This window comes from Leptonychotes weddellii, chromosome 6, assembly GCF_054177405.1.
Source record: "Leptonychotes weddellii isolate Sample4059 chromosome 6, ASM5417740v2, whole genome shotgun sequence".
Lineage (NCBI taxonomy): Eukaryota > Metazoa > Chordata > Mammalia > Carnivora > Phocidae > Leptonychotes > Leptonychotes weddellii.
In genome coordinates, this window is record NC_138374.1 from 100,705,860 (window position 1) to 100,724,002 (window position 18,143).

Genomic DNA, 18,143 nt, shown 5'->3' on the forward strand with positions numbered 1-18,143 from the left:
CACCCCACTGTGCTCCTTTAAACCCTCCCAGTCAGAGGAGAATCTAACCGCACGCCCAGCCATTCCTCCTCCCGCAGTCTCTCTCGGTACCGAAAGAGGCCCCTGAGAGCTAAACATGCCAGTGGACATGCTCCACAGACGCCCACCCGGCGGGCCGCCCACTTTCTTGGGACAAGCCCCTGCCCACAATGCCCCCAGGGCCACCATCAGGCACTGGTCACGGGGGGCGTGCTCCTCCCTACCATCATGGGCTCTGACCCAGAGCTCTAAGTGTAGCGGGACCAGGGACCACAGCAGGATCTGGTGTCCCAGAGGCTAGCTGGTCCTGGGCTGGGTTCAGACACCCCGAATTCCCCAGACCCAAAAGGTAACATGAAGATGGGAGCATGGCAGAAGTGGTGGCCCAGGCATGCAGGCCTTTTCTTGACAACATGCCGACCAGCCACTGACAAAGTTCAAGAGAAGTGGAGGGCATCTAGGGCAGTGTTCCTAAAATGCAGGCCACAAGATACCAGCGCTATAGGAATTGGCAATCAAATCAATGAGGGAAAGCGGGAATTCAGGAGAGTGAGCAGGCTCCTCCAGCAGGACTTCTTGGAGCCTTTGGTATTACTGTCAACAGTGTCCACCGCCTCCCCCAAAGGGGGTGGGAATGGTACAGAGCATTCCCTAACCCACTTCACCACATCATCCTTTTATCGGAACACCTCTCCTGGGAATGGTGTCAAAGGAACGTATTTGGGAAGCTCTGGTCCAAAGGGCAGATGTCACCGCCAGTCCCCAGGTGTGAGGAGGAAGGTTGCTGCTCTGGCAGGAGGGAAACTGGTGGCATCCTTATTCCCAGCGAAACCATTCCCAAGGCGCGGGGCTCAGCTGCCCTTGGCCCTGGCTGGCAGTGCCCCGAGCAAGTTCAGAGAAGCTGCTCAGCAGCTCCACGGAGCCCGGCAGGTGACCTGGCAGGCAGGACTGGGGAGTGGCAGACATCCTGAGCTCTCATGGGTCTGCTTGGGTGCTAGGATTACTTTCTGGGGTTCAAGCTTCTTCCCCTGAAAAGCTCCAAGTGATAGCCACAGACTTCAAAGCTGATGAGCTCTTAGGTGCTGACTTGCAGGCCTGATGGGTCGTGGCAGCCGTATGCCCCCCAAGCCTCTCTACCCCACAACACCTGCTGGGACTGTGGCAGCCCCTCTGTGGTCCCCACTCCCTGCTCCCACTTCCACACCTGCATTCCCTAGCTGGATCACCTAAGCATACAACTCCCTGCGTGGACCTGTCAGGTCACCTACTCAAGATTGTCCAGGTACAGATACATGAGGCTTCTCTGTGACCACAGGGCTGGCTAGCTTCAGGAAGGTATGACCATCACCACTGCTGGATGCTCGGGACAGGAGCAAGGCTCTTGGCCCCCGGTGCTAATGACCCAAACTTCCTGTGACTGGCCAGATATCTGGATGGCCGAGAATTCATGAGGTCTCAGTGAACAGTACTGCCTAAAGCCCGGGAGGCTTCCATCAAAAAGTGAGAGTTTGGTAATTCATAGGTTCTGAAAAGACCCCATTGCTATGCCCTCCCCAACCCAAATCCTCTGCCTATGGTCTGATGTCTAAGGACCCATACAGAGCAGCAATCCTTTGGCTTGAAATGTGGAAACTGTTTAAATGCACATATCCTTGGGAGGGATGTCCCTTTAGACCTTACAGCTCATCTCAACCTCAGGATGAATTCATGTTTGGGGCAATTAAGAATCTGAGGTAAAGTTTTGCTGAGAAGCAGAGGTGAGACTATGGGAATACCATGCATCTGTGGATGAGGCAACAGAAAGGACAGTGACTGGGAAATCTTGGCAGAGAACATCCAGTTCCGTCTGGGGTCCAGCCACTCTCCCTTTCAGCCCTTTCCGTCCCCCTCTCGCCCCCTTCTCTTTCTGAAGAAAGCATGAAGAATGGGCACCTACATCTTGGCGCTTTGGCCTCCACCTGCAATGGGGGAGCTTTCTCCTCTTTTCTGGTCCTATGTCCAGAGCACTCTAAAATACCACCTCGTCTGTGAAGGTTTCTCCCTGTACCCTATAGCTCTTCATATTGTACAATTTTATCATTTCTCCTATCTGTCTCCCCCAAGAAACTACAGTTTGAAAGCAAGGACGTGTTCTTGTTCATCTCTCCAATGGCAGTGCTTACCAGAGGCCCTGGTATACAGTAGGAGCTAACTCAATGCTCAATGCAGGCATGAATAAATGGGAGGCAGGAGGCACCCCCGAGAGCAGGAGCTCCATTAAGGAGCCGTCACAGAGACTGCACGGTAGTCACTCACGCTGGCTCAGGCCCGGGCTCCTGCTCACCCCCACCCTTGGGAGCTGACTCAGAGGCACCACTCCCATTTCTTCTCATCTACCCTCATAACTTCCAGCCAAATAAGTTTGGCTCAAGGCTTGTGGCTCTGCTACATCTCCCAAGGCAAGAGCCTGGACTGCAAATAATGGCCCATAGGCCAAGGGAATGCACCTCAGGCGAGACAAAGATGTGACCTGGAAAGGTCAAAAGAAGCTCCATGTTGCCAAGACCTCAAAGAACAAGGCCCTTCATGAGATGGTAATGGAAGACTGTCCAGAACTCTGATTCCTTCCACCCAGGAATTCAGTGGCTCCCATTACGTTCTATGCTTGATACCAAACACATTTTGGAGAACTGAATCTCTCCCTGGTGTCCAGACTGTGTTGGAGATCTTGAATAAATGGGAGCTAGCAGGGCAGTGAGGTGTGGGAGCCTGAGGGCAGGAGCTCTGCCTATCTTACTCACCTCCAGGCCCCTTGTGTCCATCACATGGTAGGCACGCAATAATTGTCTTCTAATTAATTAACTAATTAATGAATCAATCAATTGATAAGTGAATTGCATAGAAAAGCCAGAATCAGAGGTATCCTTGCAAAGGTATCTCCTACTTTCTCCACACTGTGGACCCACTTGAACTTTTTGTACTATAGTCTGTGTATACACATTAGCTATTCAAAAATAGAAACCAGCATGCATAGAAGATCCCTTTGATGTAAAAAAGATTTTTGAAAAAGGAGCAAAGGAAAAAAAATCTGTCATGCTAGAAGGATAATGAGTTTTCTTGGGGTAGTAGGGTTATTTCCACTTTCTTCTCTACTCCTTTATGTATTGTCTTGAGTGTTATAATGAGTATATATTAACTTATAAAATCAATTAAAGCTATATATATTTTGAAAAAACACAAACCAACACAATAAAACCATCTCAACTTGAGGGTAATGGAAATCAGTACAAGGTTTCTGAGAGGATCTAATACAGGAGAACAAAGGGACTGGACCCAAGGAGAAAATGCCATGGAAGTGCTTTGAACCTGCCAAGACGCCTCCTCTCCCATATCTGTCTCACTATCTGTTCACCAGGGGCCTCATTTCACCCACTTTCCTGGCAATCTCCCCAAACACCCCTTCACTCCTCTCTCCCTCTGAGCCCATTAACGAGGACCTGTGTCGCTCCATCTCTCCCCTTCCCGTCTAGCAGCTTCAGGACAATCATTAGGGAAATGACAAAAATAGGTTCGCTTATTGATTTATCTCCTTTACCCGATGCTCCTTCCTTCCAACGGTTGACTTGTTTCCTTAGCAACACAGCTAATTTGAGCAGCACTACTTGGCCTGCACACCTGCCATTTGTTCATTTCCTTCCTGAGGCACAGAAAGCCAGGGCAAGGAAGAGGGCTGCCCTGCAGGCCTAAGTTGTGGTGCTGGCTCTGCTTGTCACCAGAGCCCTGGGGACCCGGCCCGGGAGAGGAGCCCTCCTTCTGCCCGGACCAGCAGAGCCTCACCTGCCAACACCTCTCAGGGTAGATCTGCAGGCACAGGCCTGAGAGAGACTTAGGCCTCCAGCAGCACACCTGGGGTCCTCTAGGGGAAAGCTGTATCTTCACCACCACCAGGATGCTGATCATAGATCCCCTTGGCTCTCAGCTGTGTGCTCTCAGATCTGGGACATCAGAGCACACTTAAGGAGACTGAATGTACTCAGAGAGGCTGAGAGGCCACCAGGGACAGAATGCTGTGCTCTCTCCCTGACTCCAGGCCTAATGGAGAATGCCCTTGTGTGGGGAGCAGCCTGCAGCCACTCATGCACTTCCAGAAAACTCCGGGGGGAGTCGGGAATAGCCCACAGTCTCAGGGAAGGCTTGGCTCAGCCTCCTTTACCCATTTCCACCCCTCACCCCCAGCCCAGGACACTCTCCCCACAAGATCTATCTCCCTTCCCTCCCTTCTATCCCAGCTGCCTATTTTTGGAGGTCTAATTCTAAGAGATGAGAGAGTCCTCAGAAGATAGCCTGGGCCATTCTAACAAGTGGGATGTTAACTTAAGGACAGTCCGAGGGAAGGGGCCCTGCCTAATCTGTGATTCCCTCGAGCACTACACCAGAGAGACATTTTAAAAATGAATGATAATGAAATACAGCTATGCAAGGCTTTCACACTACTTTTTTTTTTTTCTATGAGAAGAATCAGAATCTTCCTGGAAATCTGCACTGCAATGGAGAAATGTAGATTGGTAATGGGAAACCAGAGTCAGGGTTCCCACTGCAAAATCTGCCCCAACATGGCACTCAAGGCAGGGAAAAGCACCACCATCCATTCCCGCAGAACCAAACATGAAATACAGAAGGATCAAAGTCTAAAATGACCCATGAATATAAAGTCCTTTGAAAACCGGTAAGGTGCTACACAAATGCACAGTCATTTTTATTATCCTACTAAATCACTCTTTAAGCATCTGCTGTGACTCTAAGCTTTGGGATAAGCAACAGTTAGTGGTCATAGCCTCTGGAAATGGGCTGGCTGGCTGCAGCCAGGAGCTGACACTGAAAAGACCCACTGCAATAAAGGATTTGAAAAAAAAAAAAAATTATGGTAATGGGCCTCCGGGAAGAGAGCAAAGACATTTGGCCCAGAACCTCCTGGGAATATGGAAAGCACATCCAAACACCAGTCCCCAGAGGAGGATTTATGAAGCTGATGGCTCTGATGCAATCTCTCCCAGTGATTAGAAGGGGCATTAATCACACCCAAGGCCAGGGCTAAGAACAGGAGGGACTGAACCATCACAGAAGTCCGGCTCCAGCTCTACAGACCCTGATGGAAATGCAGTGAGATCATGCTGGTGAGATCACATCCCCCTCGGCTGGGCTGCTGAGAATGATACATCTGTCCTGGAGGGACCAGTAACATTGAAGAGACAGACCTTGTGCCTCAAACCGAGACGTGGCCAGAGCCACCACTATGATTTCCACCACAGAGTGTGTCTGCACCCCTCCTCACCTTCCTCACCCTTTCTAGAGGCTGATATTCTCACAGGAATAGCTGTCCCCTGGCCTGGCCACGCAGGCCACGCATGCAGGCCTTCAACCTTTCAGACTGAAAAGAAAATTAAACCCCATCCTGGTAAATGAGGCCTGGGGCCAGCTCTCCTTCCTGGAAAGATGCCTCACTTTTTGCCCAGATCATGGTATGAAGTGACAGCGAGTATGAGATAAAAAGATGGAGATCCAAGAGGGCTCCCTAATGCCTGTGCGCCAGCCTTCTCTGCCTCACCCCAACCCGCCCAGCTGAAAGGCCAGGTTAAGAGCTAAGCTGAGGCCCAAGGACCCTGGCTCAGAGGCTAACGTGCTCCTGGATGGGCTCCTTTCAGCCTTCTTTGCACTTGCTCCTGTGGCTGACCCAGCAGGACAGTGTAGCCCAAAGACCAATCCAGAAAAGGGAGTAGACAGGATTGTATTCCTTGGGGTTCTGAGGGACTACAGATGAATTTTTCCATTTCCTGAAAAACAATGTTAATCATCTAAACTTACCAATGCATGAACCACCCTCCTATCTGGAGCAAGTCACACCCTCAATTCCATTTCCTTCTCTTGTCTCAGTCCTTAATTTTAGGGTTCCAGCCTCCGTCCTGGGCTGATCAATAGAGGGTGGACCACACACAGCTACCGAAGGACAGAAGGGCTCCTAACCTGTGCTTCTCCATGTGACAGTGAGCAGTGCAAAGGGTGCAAATCTGGAAATTCACGCAGCATCTCCTCCTCCCTTTCTGCCCCCATGACAGGAGAAATGCAGTTAACAAGCAGAAGAATGCAGTAGAAGGCTCTGCAGACTTCACGATGTCCCATTTCACTAGCTCATCGCTTTCCTTATCGCATTTTTTCTTGCCACCCAACTTCGTCTTAAAAAAAAAAAAGATCAGATTGAAAAACCAAACCCCTTTTCTTTTTTTAAAACAAAACAAAACAAAAATGTATCATGTGACTTCCAGCCTTAACATCAGTTTTTTAACTTTGGTTTCCATGGTGGTGGGATGCGACCTGCCATCACCATGACAACAGCTGCTTCAGTTCAAATTCACCATCTGACAGGCAGTCCTGAACACACATACACACCTCTCCCATTCTCTCTCGCTCTCTGTCAGGAAGATGGAAATGCCACTACACCTACTCCTAAAGACTTAAATCCTAATGAATGAAAGACAAAGAAAGCAATATTGAGAATACAGACAAGAGGCAGAGACCCCCCCCACCCCCGCTTCCCCCAAAAGGCTCTCGCTTGCTGGCACAGTCCCACTGCTCTCCTGGGGAGGTCAATGGACTCAGTTACTCAACAAAAAAGATCCCTAGCATCACCCTTTTCATGTTGGCTGTGAAAGAAGCCACATTCAACCCTCCATTGCTTTTCAACCAAAAGCTCTCATCTGACTCCCATATCCTGACTCTATAAAAAAATGAACCATGAGAGACTATGGACCTGAGAAACAAACAGGGTTTTAGAGGGGAAGGGGGAGGGGGGATTGGTTAGCCCGGTGATAGGTATTAAGGAGGGCACGTACTGCATGGAGCACTGGGTGTTATATGAAAACAATGGATCGTGGATCACTACATCAAAAACTAATGATGTATTGTATGGTGACTAGCATAACGTAATAAAATTAAAAACTACAAAAAAAAAAAAATGACTGAAAGGAAGTTCACAGTATTGCTAATTTGGTTAACTAATACCGAGCTCAGCTCCAGACTCATCTGGGTCCCAATTCCAAGAGAATGGGGAGTGACAGTTCTGAGGAATTAAGACAGCACCGGCTTTCCTCCTTCTTTTGCCTCAGTTTCAGTCAGGTGGATACGTCTTAACAAATTCACTTTGTGTGTGTCTGACTAAACCCTGGACTCAAAATGCTGTCATTCAACACCCAGTTTTGGTGATCAGGGGACAGATGATTGAATGCTACAGAAAAGGGAAGAAAGGAACGGGGAATATTAAAAGCCTCTGGAAGAAAACAAAACAGCAGTGGGAAAATTACCTGTTTCAGAAACCAGAATCTGTGTTTTGATGATACTCTGACAAATTTGAGCCCATCAAGAGTTCTGGCAGCAGCATACATCCTAGGGGAAGAAGAATGTGGGCTGCAACCAGCAACCACACCCAAAACTATCCCCTAACTTCACATCCACACTTGCTTCGTGGGGTGACAGACAGTAGCTGAATGTACAAAGAAAATGAAAAGCCTTTTATGAAAGAGTCCACAGATCATCTGTGAGAGAATTTTTGTTTTACTCTGAAAACCCAGCACTTATACCCCAGTGTTCAAAGACACCCATTGAGCCTCCAAACCACGAGAAAATGTTAAGGGCAGTAAGGATATATAGCTTGGGAAGGGAAGACTGGAGAGAGACGTCATAGCTGTTTTCAAATATCTGAAGGACTACCTTATAATGGGGGCTTAGACATTGTCTACGTTATTCTGGAGGGTAAGACCAAGACCAAAGGGTAGAATACCCACCCAAAGGCAGATGTGAGGGAATAGAGAAGAAGCTTCACTCTTCCGTGAGTGAATGGATGATTTCATTAAATAGTAAACTGAATGTTGGACTAACAAATGTTTAACAACCAGTCTCTCTAAAGGATGAAAAGCCCTGGTGTATAGCATTTGCCAATTTCTGGAGTGTAAATACTCTCTCCATAACTAATTTCAAGCTCCCAACTTGACATCAATGCACATGGAGTTGCCAAGATACACACAATGAGCACTCAAGAGCTGGGTCTGGCCAGTTCCCACACACCGCTTACTGTAAGTCAAAACAAAACAAAACAAAAAAAAAGAGTATTGAGGTGGAGATTCCTGTATTTGATAGTAGTTGAGCTGGATCAACCCTTGTTGCTAACAGGGGTTAACAAATGGGTAGGAAGCAAGGTCAATGAGTCTTCAGTCACTTGCTCAAGGGCCTCCTGGGTCAGCATGACTCACTCTGGTCCTCAGCCTCAAGTTGCCTACTTAGCTAGACCTGCGTTCATGAAGTCTGGAGCATCACCCTTATCACAGAAGGCTGACATCTGTGCAGCTGGATGTGGGCCAGAAGCAGCACAGGTGAATGGTTTGCCAGTGCCATGAATCATAATAATTAATTAATCATTCCCATTCTCTCAGGCTGGAGTCTGGGATACCCAGGGGCTCCTGCTATTTCACCATAGGCTGCAAAAGAACTGAGAGGAATCAGCCAACACACACGATGAAAGCACAATCCCAAGAGACAGAAACACATCAGGTAAAAGTCTCACCTCTCCTTCTAGAAGATCAGCGGATCTCAGCCTTGGCCACACACGGAATGACCTGGGAACCTTTTAAAAATTAAGGATATGGGTATCCTATCTTCAGAAATTCTGATTTGTCTCAGGTGCCATCTGGGCATCAGCATTTCTAGAAGCTCCTACGCTGATTCTAATGTGCAGCCAGGGTAAAGAACACTGCTATAGATGCTGGAGGCCATGAAACCTAATGGTATCCTCAATTCAGGTGAGATAACAACAGGAGAAACTAGACTCCCAGGAGCCCAAAGGTAAGAACAGGAAGGTGCCTTGGAGTTCTATTAACTGTTCCATTACATTAATTTTACAGATGTAGATACTGAGACCCAAGGTGCAAGGAGACTTTTCCAGAGCCAGGACTAGAAACCTCTCTGGATTCATAGCCCCACACCCTGAAAACTTAGGAATCTATTATCAGAACAATCAAGTAAAACTCCCCGGTTTCTTGACTTGAACTGAGGGTTCTAAAAGAAAGGGATCTTTTTATTTGAGTTTATTTCCTCCATCCGAAGACTACTCAATTGTTCTCAAGAGCATATTTTTTAAGGAAGAGTCTGGATGGTTTACCTCTCCTAAGGCCACTTAAGAGTCCAGAAAACATTCTGAGATGAGTGCTTGCCAGAGCTCCCATGGGCCGAGACATGGTTTGACACTGGGGAGAAGCCCATTGCCTACTGAGTACAGTACTATCAATTCATAAAGTTCTCCAGCAACTCATAAAGGATTCTCTCTAGCAACATTTTTGGGAAAGGAAAACACTAACCATTGTTCTGAATCACTGTTTCCCATTCTTGTTGGATCAGTGCTGATTGGCCTCTCTTGAATTAACCTTCTCTTATCCATTCCCACTCCTTAATTAAGTCCTTTCTTATTAATCACAATCCCTATATCCATCCTCATATGCCCCCACCCAAGACAAACTCTAAAACACATACTTACTAATAAAAGGATGAGAAGGCCCCAGAAAAGGATGAAGGAGCAAGAAGGAAGATGACTGAGCAGAGAAAGGGTACTGAGGAAAGAAAAGAGGAAATGTGATCAAAGGATCCCTAGACTTAAGGGTCAGGAGCCCTGGATTCTAGCCCCCGCATTGTCACTTGCTAAGAGTTTCTCTTAGGTCACTGTTACTCCGATAAACTATTATTCTGTGGTGCTAATAGACAATATGATGGGAAAAGAGTAAAGGATAAAGGAGGAGTATCTATTACTACAATTGAGAGAAGCTATTTTTGATAAAGCTACTAATGAGGACATCCAACAATAACATCCAAAATGGAAATCCTGGCACACCTTAGGAATACCTTGAAAGTGTCCACAGCCAATGGAAATGTTTCTAAATTTTCAAGAATAGGAGCTCCATGACAAGTGGAGTTGGCCAAAAACTTCACTAAAAGATGGTTAATAAAAAGAATCCTCATAATGGTGGCCTGGGGGTGAACATAAAGCTGCTTTTCTATAAACCCACACTCTCTGTAAGAGAGAGCCTCTCCTACACTCTCTATAAGAGTCTAAGAGTCTTTTCCACAGCCTCCCTGTCCCCCCAACTCCCATTTCCTTAAAAATCTGCAAAGGCAGAAGCATTCGGTAAGATGAAAGTTTAAGAAAAAGTCATTCAAGTTGACTCCTCCACATGATAACTTACAACTCTGGGCATCCCAGAAAAGAGTAGACTCCTTTGAGGGCTCGAAAAAAGAAAACGGACTTTATATGCTAATATTGAAAGGAGAGGAAGAACTGGCGTTTCCAAAACAAAGGTCCTCTACAGAGCGATGAAGAACTACAGCAGTGGAGCTTTTGGTGAAGGGAAAAACAAAACAGCAAAATGCCCTAATTCCAACAGAAGCTTTCATTCCAATGATACAGCGCAAGATGTCTCAGATCCATTTCATGATGACCATGATGATGGGTAAGAGATCTCTGCTCGTCTCCCATCTACTGATCCTTTACTCTTCCATGGGTTTAGCTTCATACCCAGTGGGTGCTACAGATATACACAAGCAGTTCACAGTCATCCTAAAAAGATGCTCTGTTAGGGAAGAGTGCCTGCCAGTCTCTGGTCTGACCTGAGTCAGTGTGCTACAATGGAAAGAGAGCAGCCAATGGAATCGGTGAGATCACATCTACCTGTGACCTTGGGCTAATCATCTGTAATATGAAAACAATGTCCACTTCACATGGAGCTAAATGATAGATGTCTCTAATACACACACAGAGTGTCACACAACAGGCATTTATTAAAGGCGTACTGAGGAATGGATGACTCTCTAGGCCTGGATCATGGTCCCCATGGAATGTTGAAAAAATTACATGACAAAAATATATGAAGGTAAGAGAAAAGGAAAGATGATAAGCGTTATGACTGTGCAGGATTGTTCTGAACCCAGTCTCTTTCGCAGTGGAAGTGTGGATAGCTGTTGGGACAGTTCTCATTTTCCACATCTATTCCTTTGCTTTGCTCTTTTGCACCTGTCTACTCCATATTTGTAACAGAAATGAACTCAGGCTTTATGAGCCTTTGCATTCAGGGGTGGGCATCTGTTACTCTCTAATCATCGCCAGGGACAGAGGTTACCCAGGAAATATGTAACATCCTCATCTTGGGTAGGGGGTAATGGTGATCACCAAAATAAATAAATATATACATACATAACTCTCTCTGAGAAGGGAGTGCTATTTTGCCAAAAGGCTCAGATCCTCCGAATTTACATGGGCCCATATTCCCCGGACCTGCCCCCGCCTTGTGTTACCACATCCACCCACCCATCCCACCTCCAGACAAGCCCACGCCCTTCAACTGCTCCTCATATCAACAGATCAGGAGAACACATGCATCCTTGTACATCCATATGGCTCAGTTATTTCATAAACACAAATTCCCATGCAAATACAATCCAAAGTTAGCAGAAAGAAGATAATATTTTTTAGGTCCACTCCTTAATTTCTCTTAAATCTTCCACCTGGTTTCCAGAAGCCAAGTGGTACATCCTAGATCTCCATTCACATCCACACCAGTATCCAGTGCCCTCAGGGAAAATGCCCTCCAGGATCCTGGTCAGGTGACCTTCATCAAGCTCATTAGTCAAACGTGCAAGGGCTCCAACCCATGGAGGCTCTCCTTCCCCCACCATCCCTCTAACCCTTTCAGAAGCTTCTTCCACAGTTGATGGAGTCCAATCCCGACTCCCTTCTCTAACAGAACAGAGATGGAGACCCAGAATACCTAGAAACCCAAACAGATAAGGAATAATTCACCACAAGGCCAACAACCCCTGAGAAGGAAATCTACTCAGAGGCCAAGCTTGGACTCTAGGACAGATCCTTCCACATGCCATCAATCAAGCCATCTGAAACCTGTGGCTACCATTTTTGTATAAACAAAAACAAAATCTACTGCGTTTGTTTAAGCCTGAGGGTTCCGAATATCTGATCTGAAAGCCTGCTGGGAAAATTCCACATCTTATTGCTCCTGAAGATATCTTTTCTGGGTTATAAATCCAGATGTGTCCTTGGGGATAATATCAATGTAAAATCGGTGTTTGAAACATGCAAAGAAAGACAGGTTTTGAGGTAGATATTTTAAAAACTTATCTTAAAAAAAAAGTAAACTCAGTAACTTTGAGATGGAAAAAAAAAGGCTCCTGGGAAGACCATCTAGCTACAGTGGTTGAGAGCCTGGGCTCCGAGCCAGGCTTCCAGCTCTCCCCTGCTGTGTAAGTGGGCAAGTGAATTAACCTCTCCACACCTTAATCCCCCAACTGTAGGGTGTGGAAAACAAGAATGCGAGTCTTGGCAGAACTGCCACAAGGAATCAATGCAATAATCTGTGGGATTAATTTAGCACAGTAATCCAGCACCTCATAAATACGCAATAAATATTAGACATATCCACATTAATGCTAGTACTAACATATATCCATGTTTACAAAAGGCTTTCATACACATTAGTCTTGCAAGATAGGCAAGTAAAGGATGTGATTTCCCCCTCACACCTGAAATCCCTGAGGCTCACAGAGGTTGCAAAACCAACTCGAGGTCACATAACTGTTACTCACAGTGCTCAGGCTAAAACTTGACAAGAGTCAGAAGAAAGGAGATGGTATTATTATAAGGAAACTTAACCGCAGAGGTTTAATGTTGATTCACCCAGAGTTAACCAGATGCTAACAACTAAGCTGTAGTCACGGCTTACTACGTGCCAAACACTGTCCTAACATTTTACATGCGCTATCCCACCTGATCTTCTCAAAAATCCTATATGATACACCCTATAGATAAAATTCCTATTTCCATTTTATGTTTGAGGAATCTGAAGCACAGCAAGGTTAAGTCGCTTCCCCAAGGCACACAGCTAGGAAGTTGTGGAAATGGTACAAAGATCTGAATCCAGAGGCCAGTTCTTAACCTTGACACTTTAATGCTTCCAAGCAGACTGTACATCCTAACAGTAAGGTGAAGATTTCACCAGCTGGGCACTAGACTACATGATGTCTAATATCCCTTCAAATGCCAAGATTCTAGGCTTCGACACTTTTATTTTCTAGTAAAGAAATAAAATAGTGTCTAAGTGAGTCTCTGAAAACGATATTTAGTGTGGACTTTGGAGAAAGTAGAACACTATATCCTAGCCTAAAATAGACATGAAATAGTCATAAAAGCATGTATTGATTCAGCAAAGCATGTGACAAGGATATCTTGCACAAAATTCTTACTGAATAAAGAAATATAAGTCAGCTAAAGAATAGTGCAGAAAATTCAAGAAAAGCTGAACAGTCAATGAGCACTGACCAATGCACTAATGATAAGCAGAAGTGAGGTCCCCAATTCTAACCATATTTTTATTAGTTACTCGAATGAAAGTATAAAGCACATGCTTATCCAGTCTGCAGATGATGTAGAGCTCCAAGTAGAGAGCTCACTCATTAAACAGCAGAGTCTCAAGACAATGTGTAGTAGAAATCACTTAAATTTTGGAGTCTGACCCCTCGGGTTCAAGTTCACTAGTGGTGACCTTGGGCAAGTGATTTAATCTTCTATAGTCTCAGTTTCTCTATATTTAAAATGTGGATAATAGTTATCTCACTGGATTGTTGTTTTGTTTAAATGCAGAGAGTCTTGGGGCACCTGGGTGGCTCAGTCGGTTGGGTGTCCAACTCTTGATTTTGTTTCAGGTCATGATCTCAGGGTCATGAGATTGAGCTCAGTGTCGGGCTCTGCACTGACTGTGCAACCTGCTTGGTATTCTCTCTGTCCCTCTCCCTTCTCCACCCCCCGCTCTTGCACACACGTGGACAATCTCTCTCTCAGATAGACAGATAGATAGATAAATGCAGAGTCTGAAGTTTGGTGAATACTCACTGAATGTTGGTTGCCTGTCCCCACTTGTAAAGGATCTCTGTAAGAAGGACTGTCACACCGAAAGAAAATAAAACGTACTTGAAATAAACATGAAGTCCTGAACTTAGACTCAAAAATTAAATTGAGAACAGAGTGAGAGAAAACTAATTCTGTCATCAATTCATATAAAAGATCCGGGGTTTATTGCTGACTGCAAGCGACCTCAAGTTAAGTCAGAAGTACAGTGCCATTTCTTTACAAAGAAAAAAAAATTTAAAAATTTGTTTTAATTTAAACAAATGTGCTAATGTTAATAAGCACTGATCTATGTTCCAGTAATTTAAAAACTAACAGACACTGTCCATTCCCTTCCAGGGATTTTAAACCAATACTAAAGCTATGTGGTAAATGTTACAATAAAGTAACAAACCAGGTGCCCTATGGGAGCCCAGAGGAGGGAGTTGGTCTTACTCTGCCAAGAGAAATCAAGGAAGTCTTCATGAAGGAAGTGACTACTGAGTATAGTCTTAAAGCCAGGAAGTCAAGGAGAGACAGAAAAGACATTCCAGGCACCAGGAGCAGTAAGTGCACAGGCATGGAGGCCTAGGAGAAGCTGGTGCCTTCAGACATTAGCAGCCCAGTGGAACAGCTGAAAAGAAGGTGATTGCATGGTTGCCACCATGTGCAGAGTAGAGCATAGGAAGCCCTGCACACCAAGGTAGGAAAACCTTGCCCAATTACAAAGCAAACAAATAACAGAACCCAGACAGGAACGTAGGCTTCCTGAATCATTATCTATTCTCTATATCCCTGCTGTCCTTTACCGTAGCCACTAGCCATATATAGCTATTTAATTTAAATTAATCAAAAGGAAATGTAATTTATAATTTAGTACTCAGTCACAACAGCCACCTATCAAGTGCTCAAGAGCCACGTGTGGCTACTGGCTACTATATTAGCACAGATAAAAACATAGATCCATCAGCACAGAAAGTTCTGGTCTACAGCACTACTCAGTGCCATAGGATCTTAAGTGAATGAGAAGTAGATTGGGTTTATATTGCTTTATAGAACAGAAACAGGAAAAATAAAAACAAGCAGGTGGAAGCTCTAAGGAAGACTACTTCAGCATCCTACACCTTAATGACAAGAGCACCCCATCCCTGAAAGCTTGATGGCCACCCATCAGGGGGATGGAGAAAGAGTTCCTCTACTGACCTACTGCTCTTTGGTTAGGGTGTTTGTATTTTACCATGGCAGTCTGGCTGATGCACTTGTGCAAACATATCTCTGTAGCTCCTTCACATGGAGTTCCTATGACACCTGTAGCTAAGGGATATGATGTTGGATTGCGAGTCACTATGCTTGGTGGTTCAGCAACCCAACATCCCAGAATGTGGGAATGTTCTAACATAGTCAGCATTGCAACCCATGGACCCCCTGCAACTGAATGCAAGTTGTATGTGTATTTCTTTCAGGAAAGGGGGGTGCATTGCACCAATCAGATTTTGGTAAGATTTGTAATCCCAATATAGAAAGCAAATAAACATTGTACCGGAGGGACCAGGCAGTCCCACTCCTCCAAAAAGAGTCATCTGGATGTCATCAAGATGGCCACTAGGGTCATTCCCAACTGTAAGGTTCCATAGTGGGAGCATCTAAAGACAATCACCCTGCTATTGAACAGTTTCAAGTCAAGTATCCCCTGACCTTGATCAAGAAGAAAAGAGATGGGGGGTGGACAAGATGGCAAAGGAGTAGGAGACCTGGATTTCATCTGGTCTCAGGAATTCAGCTGGATGGGGATCAAACCATTCTGAACACCGACAAACTCAACAGGAGATCGAAGAAAGGAATAGTAACAACTCTCTGAACAGAAAAGTGACCACTTTCTAGAAGGTACAATGTGCGGAGAAGTGAATCCGAGGCGATATTCCGGAGGATAGACGGCGGGGGAGGGGGCCTCCGTTGGCCGCTTCTGGCAAGTGATAGAGCAGCGGAGCACAAAATCGGAAATTTTAGAAGTCGGCTCCGCTGAGGGGCGCTGCTCCAGTGGCTAAGCAGGGGGTGGAACCCTCGCTGGGACAGTGTGGTCTCAGGACCCTCTGGTCACAGAAAGACCGGGGGTGCCTGAGTGCAGCAGAGCTTCCAGGTATCGGAGCAGGGAAGCCAGCTGCAGAGACGGAGCCGAGGAGCGGGCTCTCAGCTCAGGGTGGCCATAAACCGTGACCCGCGGCACAGTCGGGCCACTGCTCCTCCAGCAGGGACCCAACAAGAGGCAGATCCGGGGAGACTCCCCTTCCTCCCCCGGGAGGAGCGGCTCGGGAGCACACCGCAGGGATCTGCTGGGTTTGGAGACCCCACACCGAGTCGGGTGCCAGAGATAGAAACGCGCGGTCACAGGCCAGGTGAGCACGGAGTGTGGCCGGAGACTGGGGAGACGGGAGTGATTGACTGCTTTTCTCTGCAGGCGCACTGAGGAGTGGGGCCCCGAGTTCTCGGCTCCTCCGGGGCGGAGATTGGGAGGCCACCATCTCACTCTCATCCTCCAAAGCCGAACGGAAAGCTTGCAGGGAACAAAAGCTCCCGAGAGAAAACCCAAGCAGATTACTTAGCCTTGACCGGGCAAGGATGGGGCAATTCCACCTCTGGCAAAGACATTTGGGAACCACGGCAACAGGCCCCTCCCCCAGAAGATCAGCAAGAACAGCCGGCCAAGACCAAGTTTACCGATCAATGAGAATGGCAGAACTCCAGCGCTAGGGGAATACTGCATATAGAATTCAAATTCATGGCTTTTTTTACCATGATTCTTTAGTCTTTCAAAGTTAATTTTTTTTAACTGTCTTTTTTTTTTGAATTTTTCTTTTTCCCTTTTTCAACCAACATCTCATCAAACCCTTTTTTAAAAAAACATTTTTATTTTTCATTCTTAGAGTCATATTCTAACCCTTCATAGTAGTTACCCTTATTTTTGGCATATATATATATAAGTTGTTCTCTCTTTATAATTTTGAAATACAGTTTCTTCTAACAGATCAAAATATACCCTAAATCTCTAGTGCATGGCTTTGTTCTACTCTCCTGCCTGATCACATTCTCTCCCTTTTTCTTTTTTTTTTTTTAAATCCTCTTCTTTCTTTTTCCAAATAACTTATCAATTCCTTTTATAAAATTTTTTATAATTTTCATCTTTACAATCATATTCCATCCCTTCATCATATCAACCCTTATTTTTGTACATATATAAGTTTTTCTTTCTCTAAAATTTTGGGAGGCACTTTCTTCTAACAGACCAAAATACACACAAAATCTAGTGTGTGGCACTGATCTATGCACCAGCCTGATCATATCTGATCACATTCTGGTTTTTTTTTTGGTTTTGTTCTGTTTTTGTTTGTTTTTATCTTTTTCTTTTTTCTCTTTCCTTTTCTTTTCCCCTGGCTTCAGGTCTTTTCTGATTTGTTTAGAGTATATTTTCTGGGGACGTTATTACTCTGTTAGCATTTTGTTCTCTCATTCATCTATTTTCCTCTGGACAAAATGACAAAACAGAAAAAATCACCTCAACAAAAAGAACAAGAGGTAATACCGACCACCAGAGACCTACTCAATACAGACATTAGTATGATGTCAGATCTAGAGTTCAGAATCATGACTTTAAAGATACCAGCTGGGCTTGAAAAAAGCATGGAAGTTATTAGAGAAACCCTTTCTGGAGAAATAAAAGAACTAAAATCTAACCAAGTCAAAATCAAAAGGGCTATTAATGAGGTGCAATCAAAAATAGACGCTCTAACTACTAGGATAAATGAGGCAGAAGAGAGAATCAGTAATATAGAAGACCAAATGATGGAAAATGAAGAAGCTGAGAAAAAGAGAGATAAACAACTACTGGATCACAAGGGCAGAATTCAAGAGATAAGCTATACCATAAGACGAAACAACATTAGAATAATTGGGATCCCAGAAGAAGAAGAAAGAGAGAGAGGGGCAGAAGGTATATTGGCGCAAATTATAGCAGAGAACTTCCCTAATTTGGGGGAAGGAGACAGGCATCAAAATCCAGGAGGCACAGAGAACCCCTCTCAAAATCAATAAAAATAGGTCAACACCCCGACATCTAATAGTAAAACTTACAAGTCTCAGAGACAAAGAGAAAATCCTGAAAGCA

The 18,143-nt window shown here is 45.3% G+C and overlaps 1 protein-coding gene across 1 annotated transcript in view; it reads right to left on the reverse strand.

Annotated features, from left to right (window-relative positions):
• CACNA1E (calcium voltage-gated channel subunit alpha1 E) overlaps positions 1–18,143 on the reverse strand; it is a 290,904-nt gene that overhangs the window by 262,912 nt on the left and 9,849 nt on the right. The window contains exon 2 of the mRNA XM_081823197.1: positions 7,353–7,434. Coding sequence (XP_081679323.1) covers positions 7,353–7,434 — 82 coding nt within the window. The remainder of the gene's footprint in view (positions 1–7,352; positions 7,435–18,143) is intronic.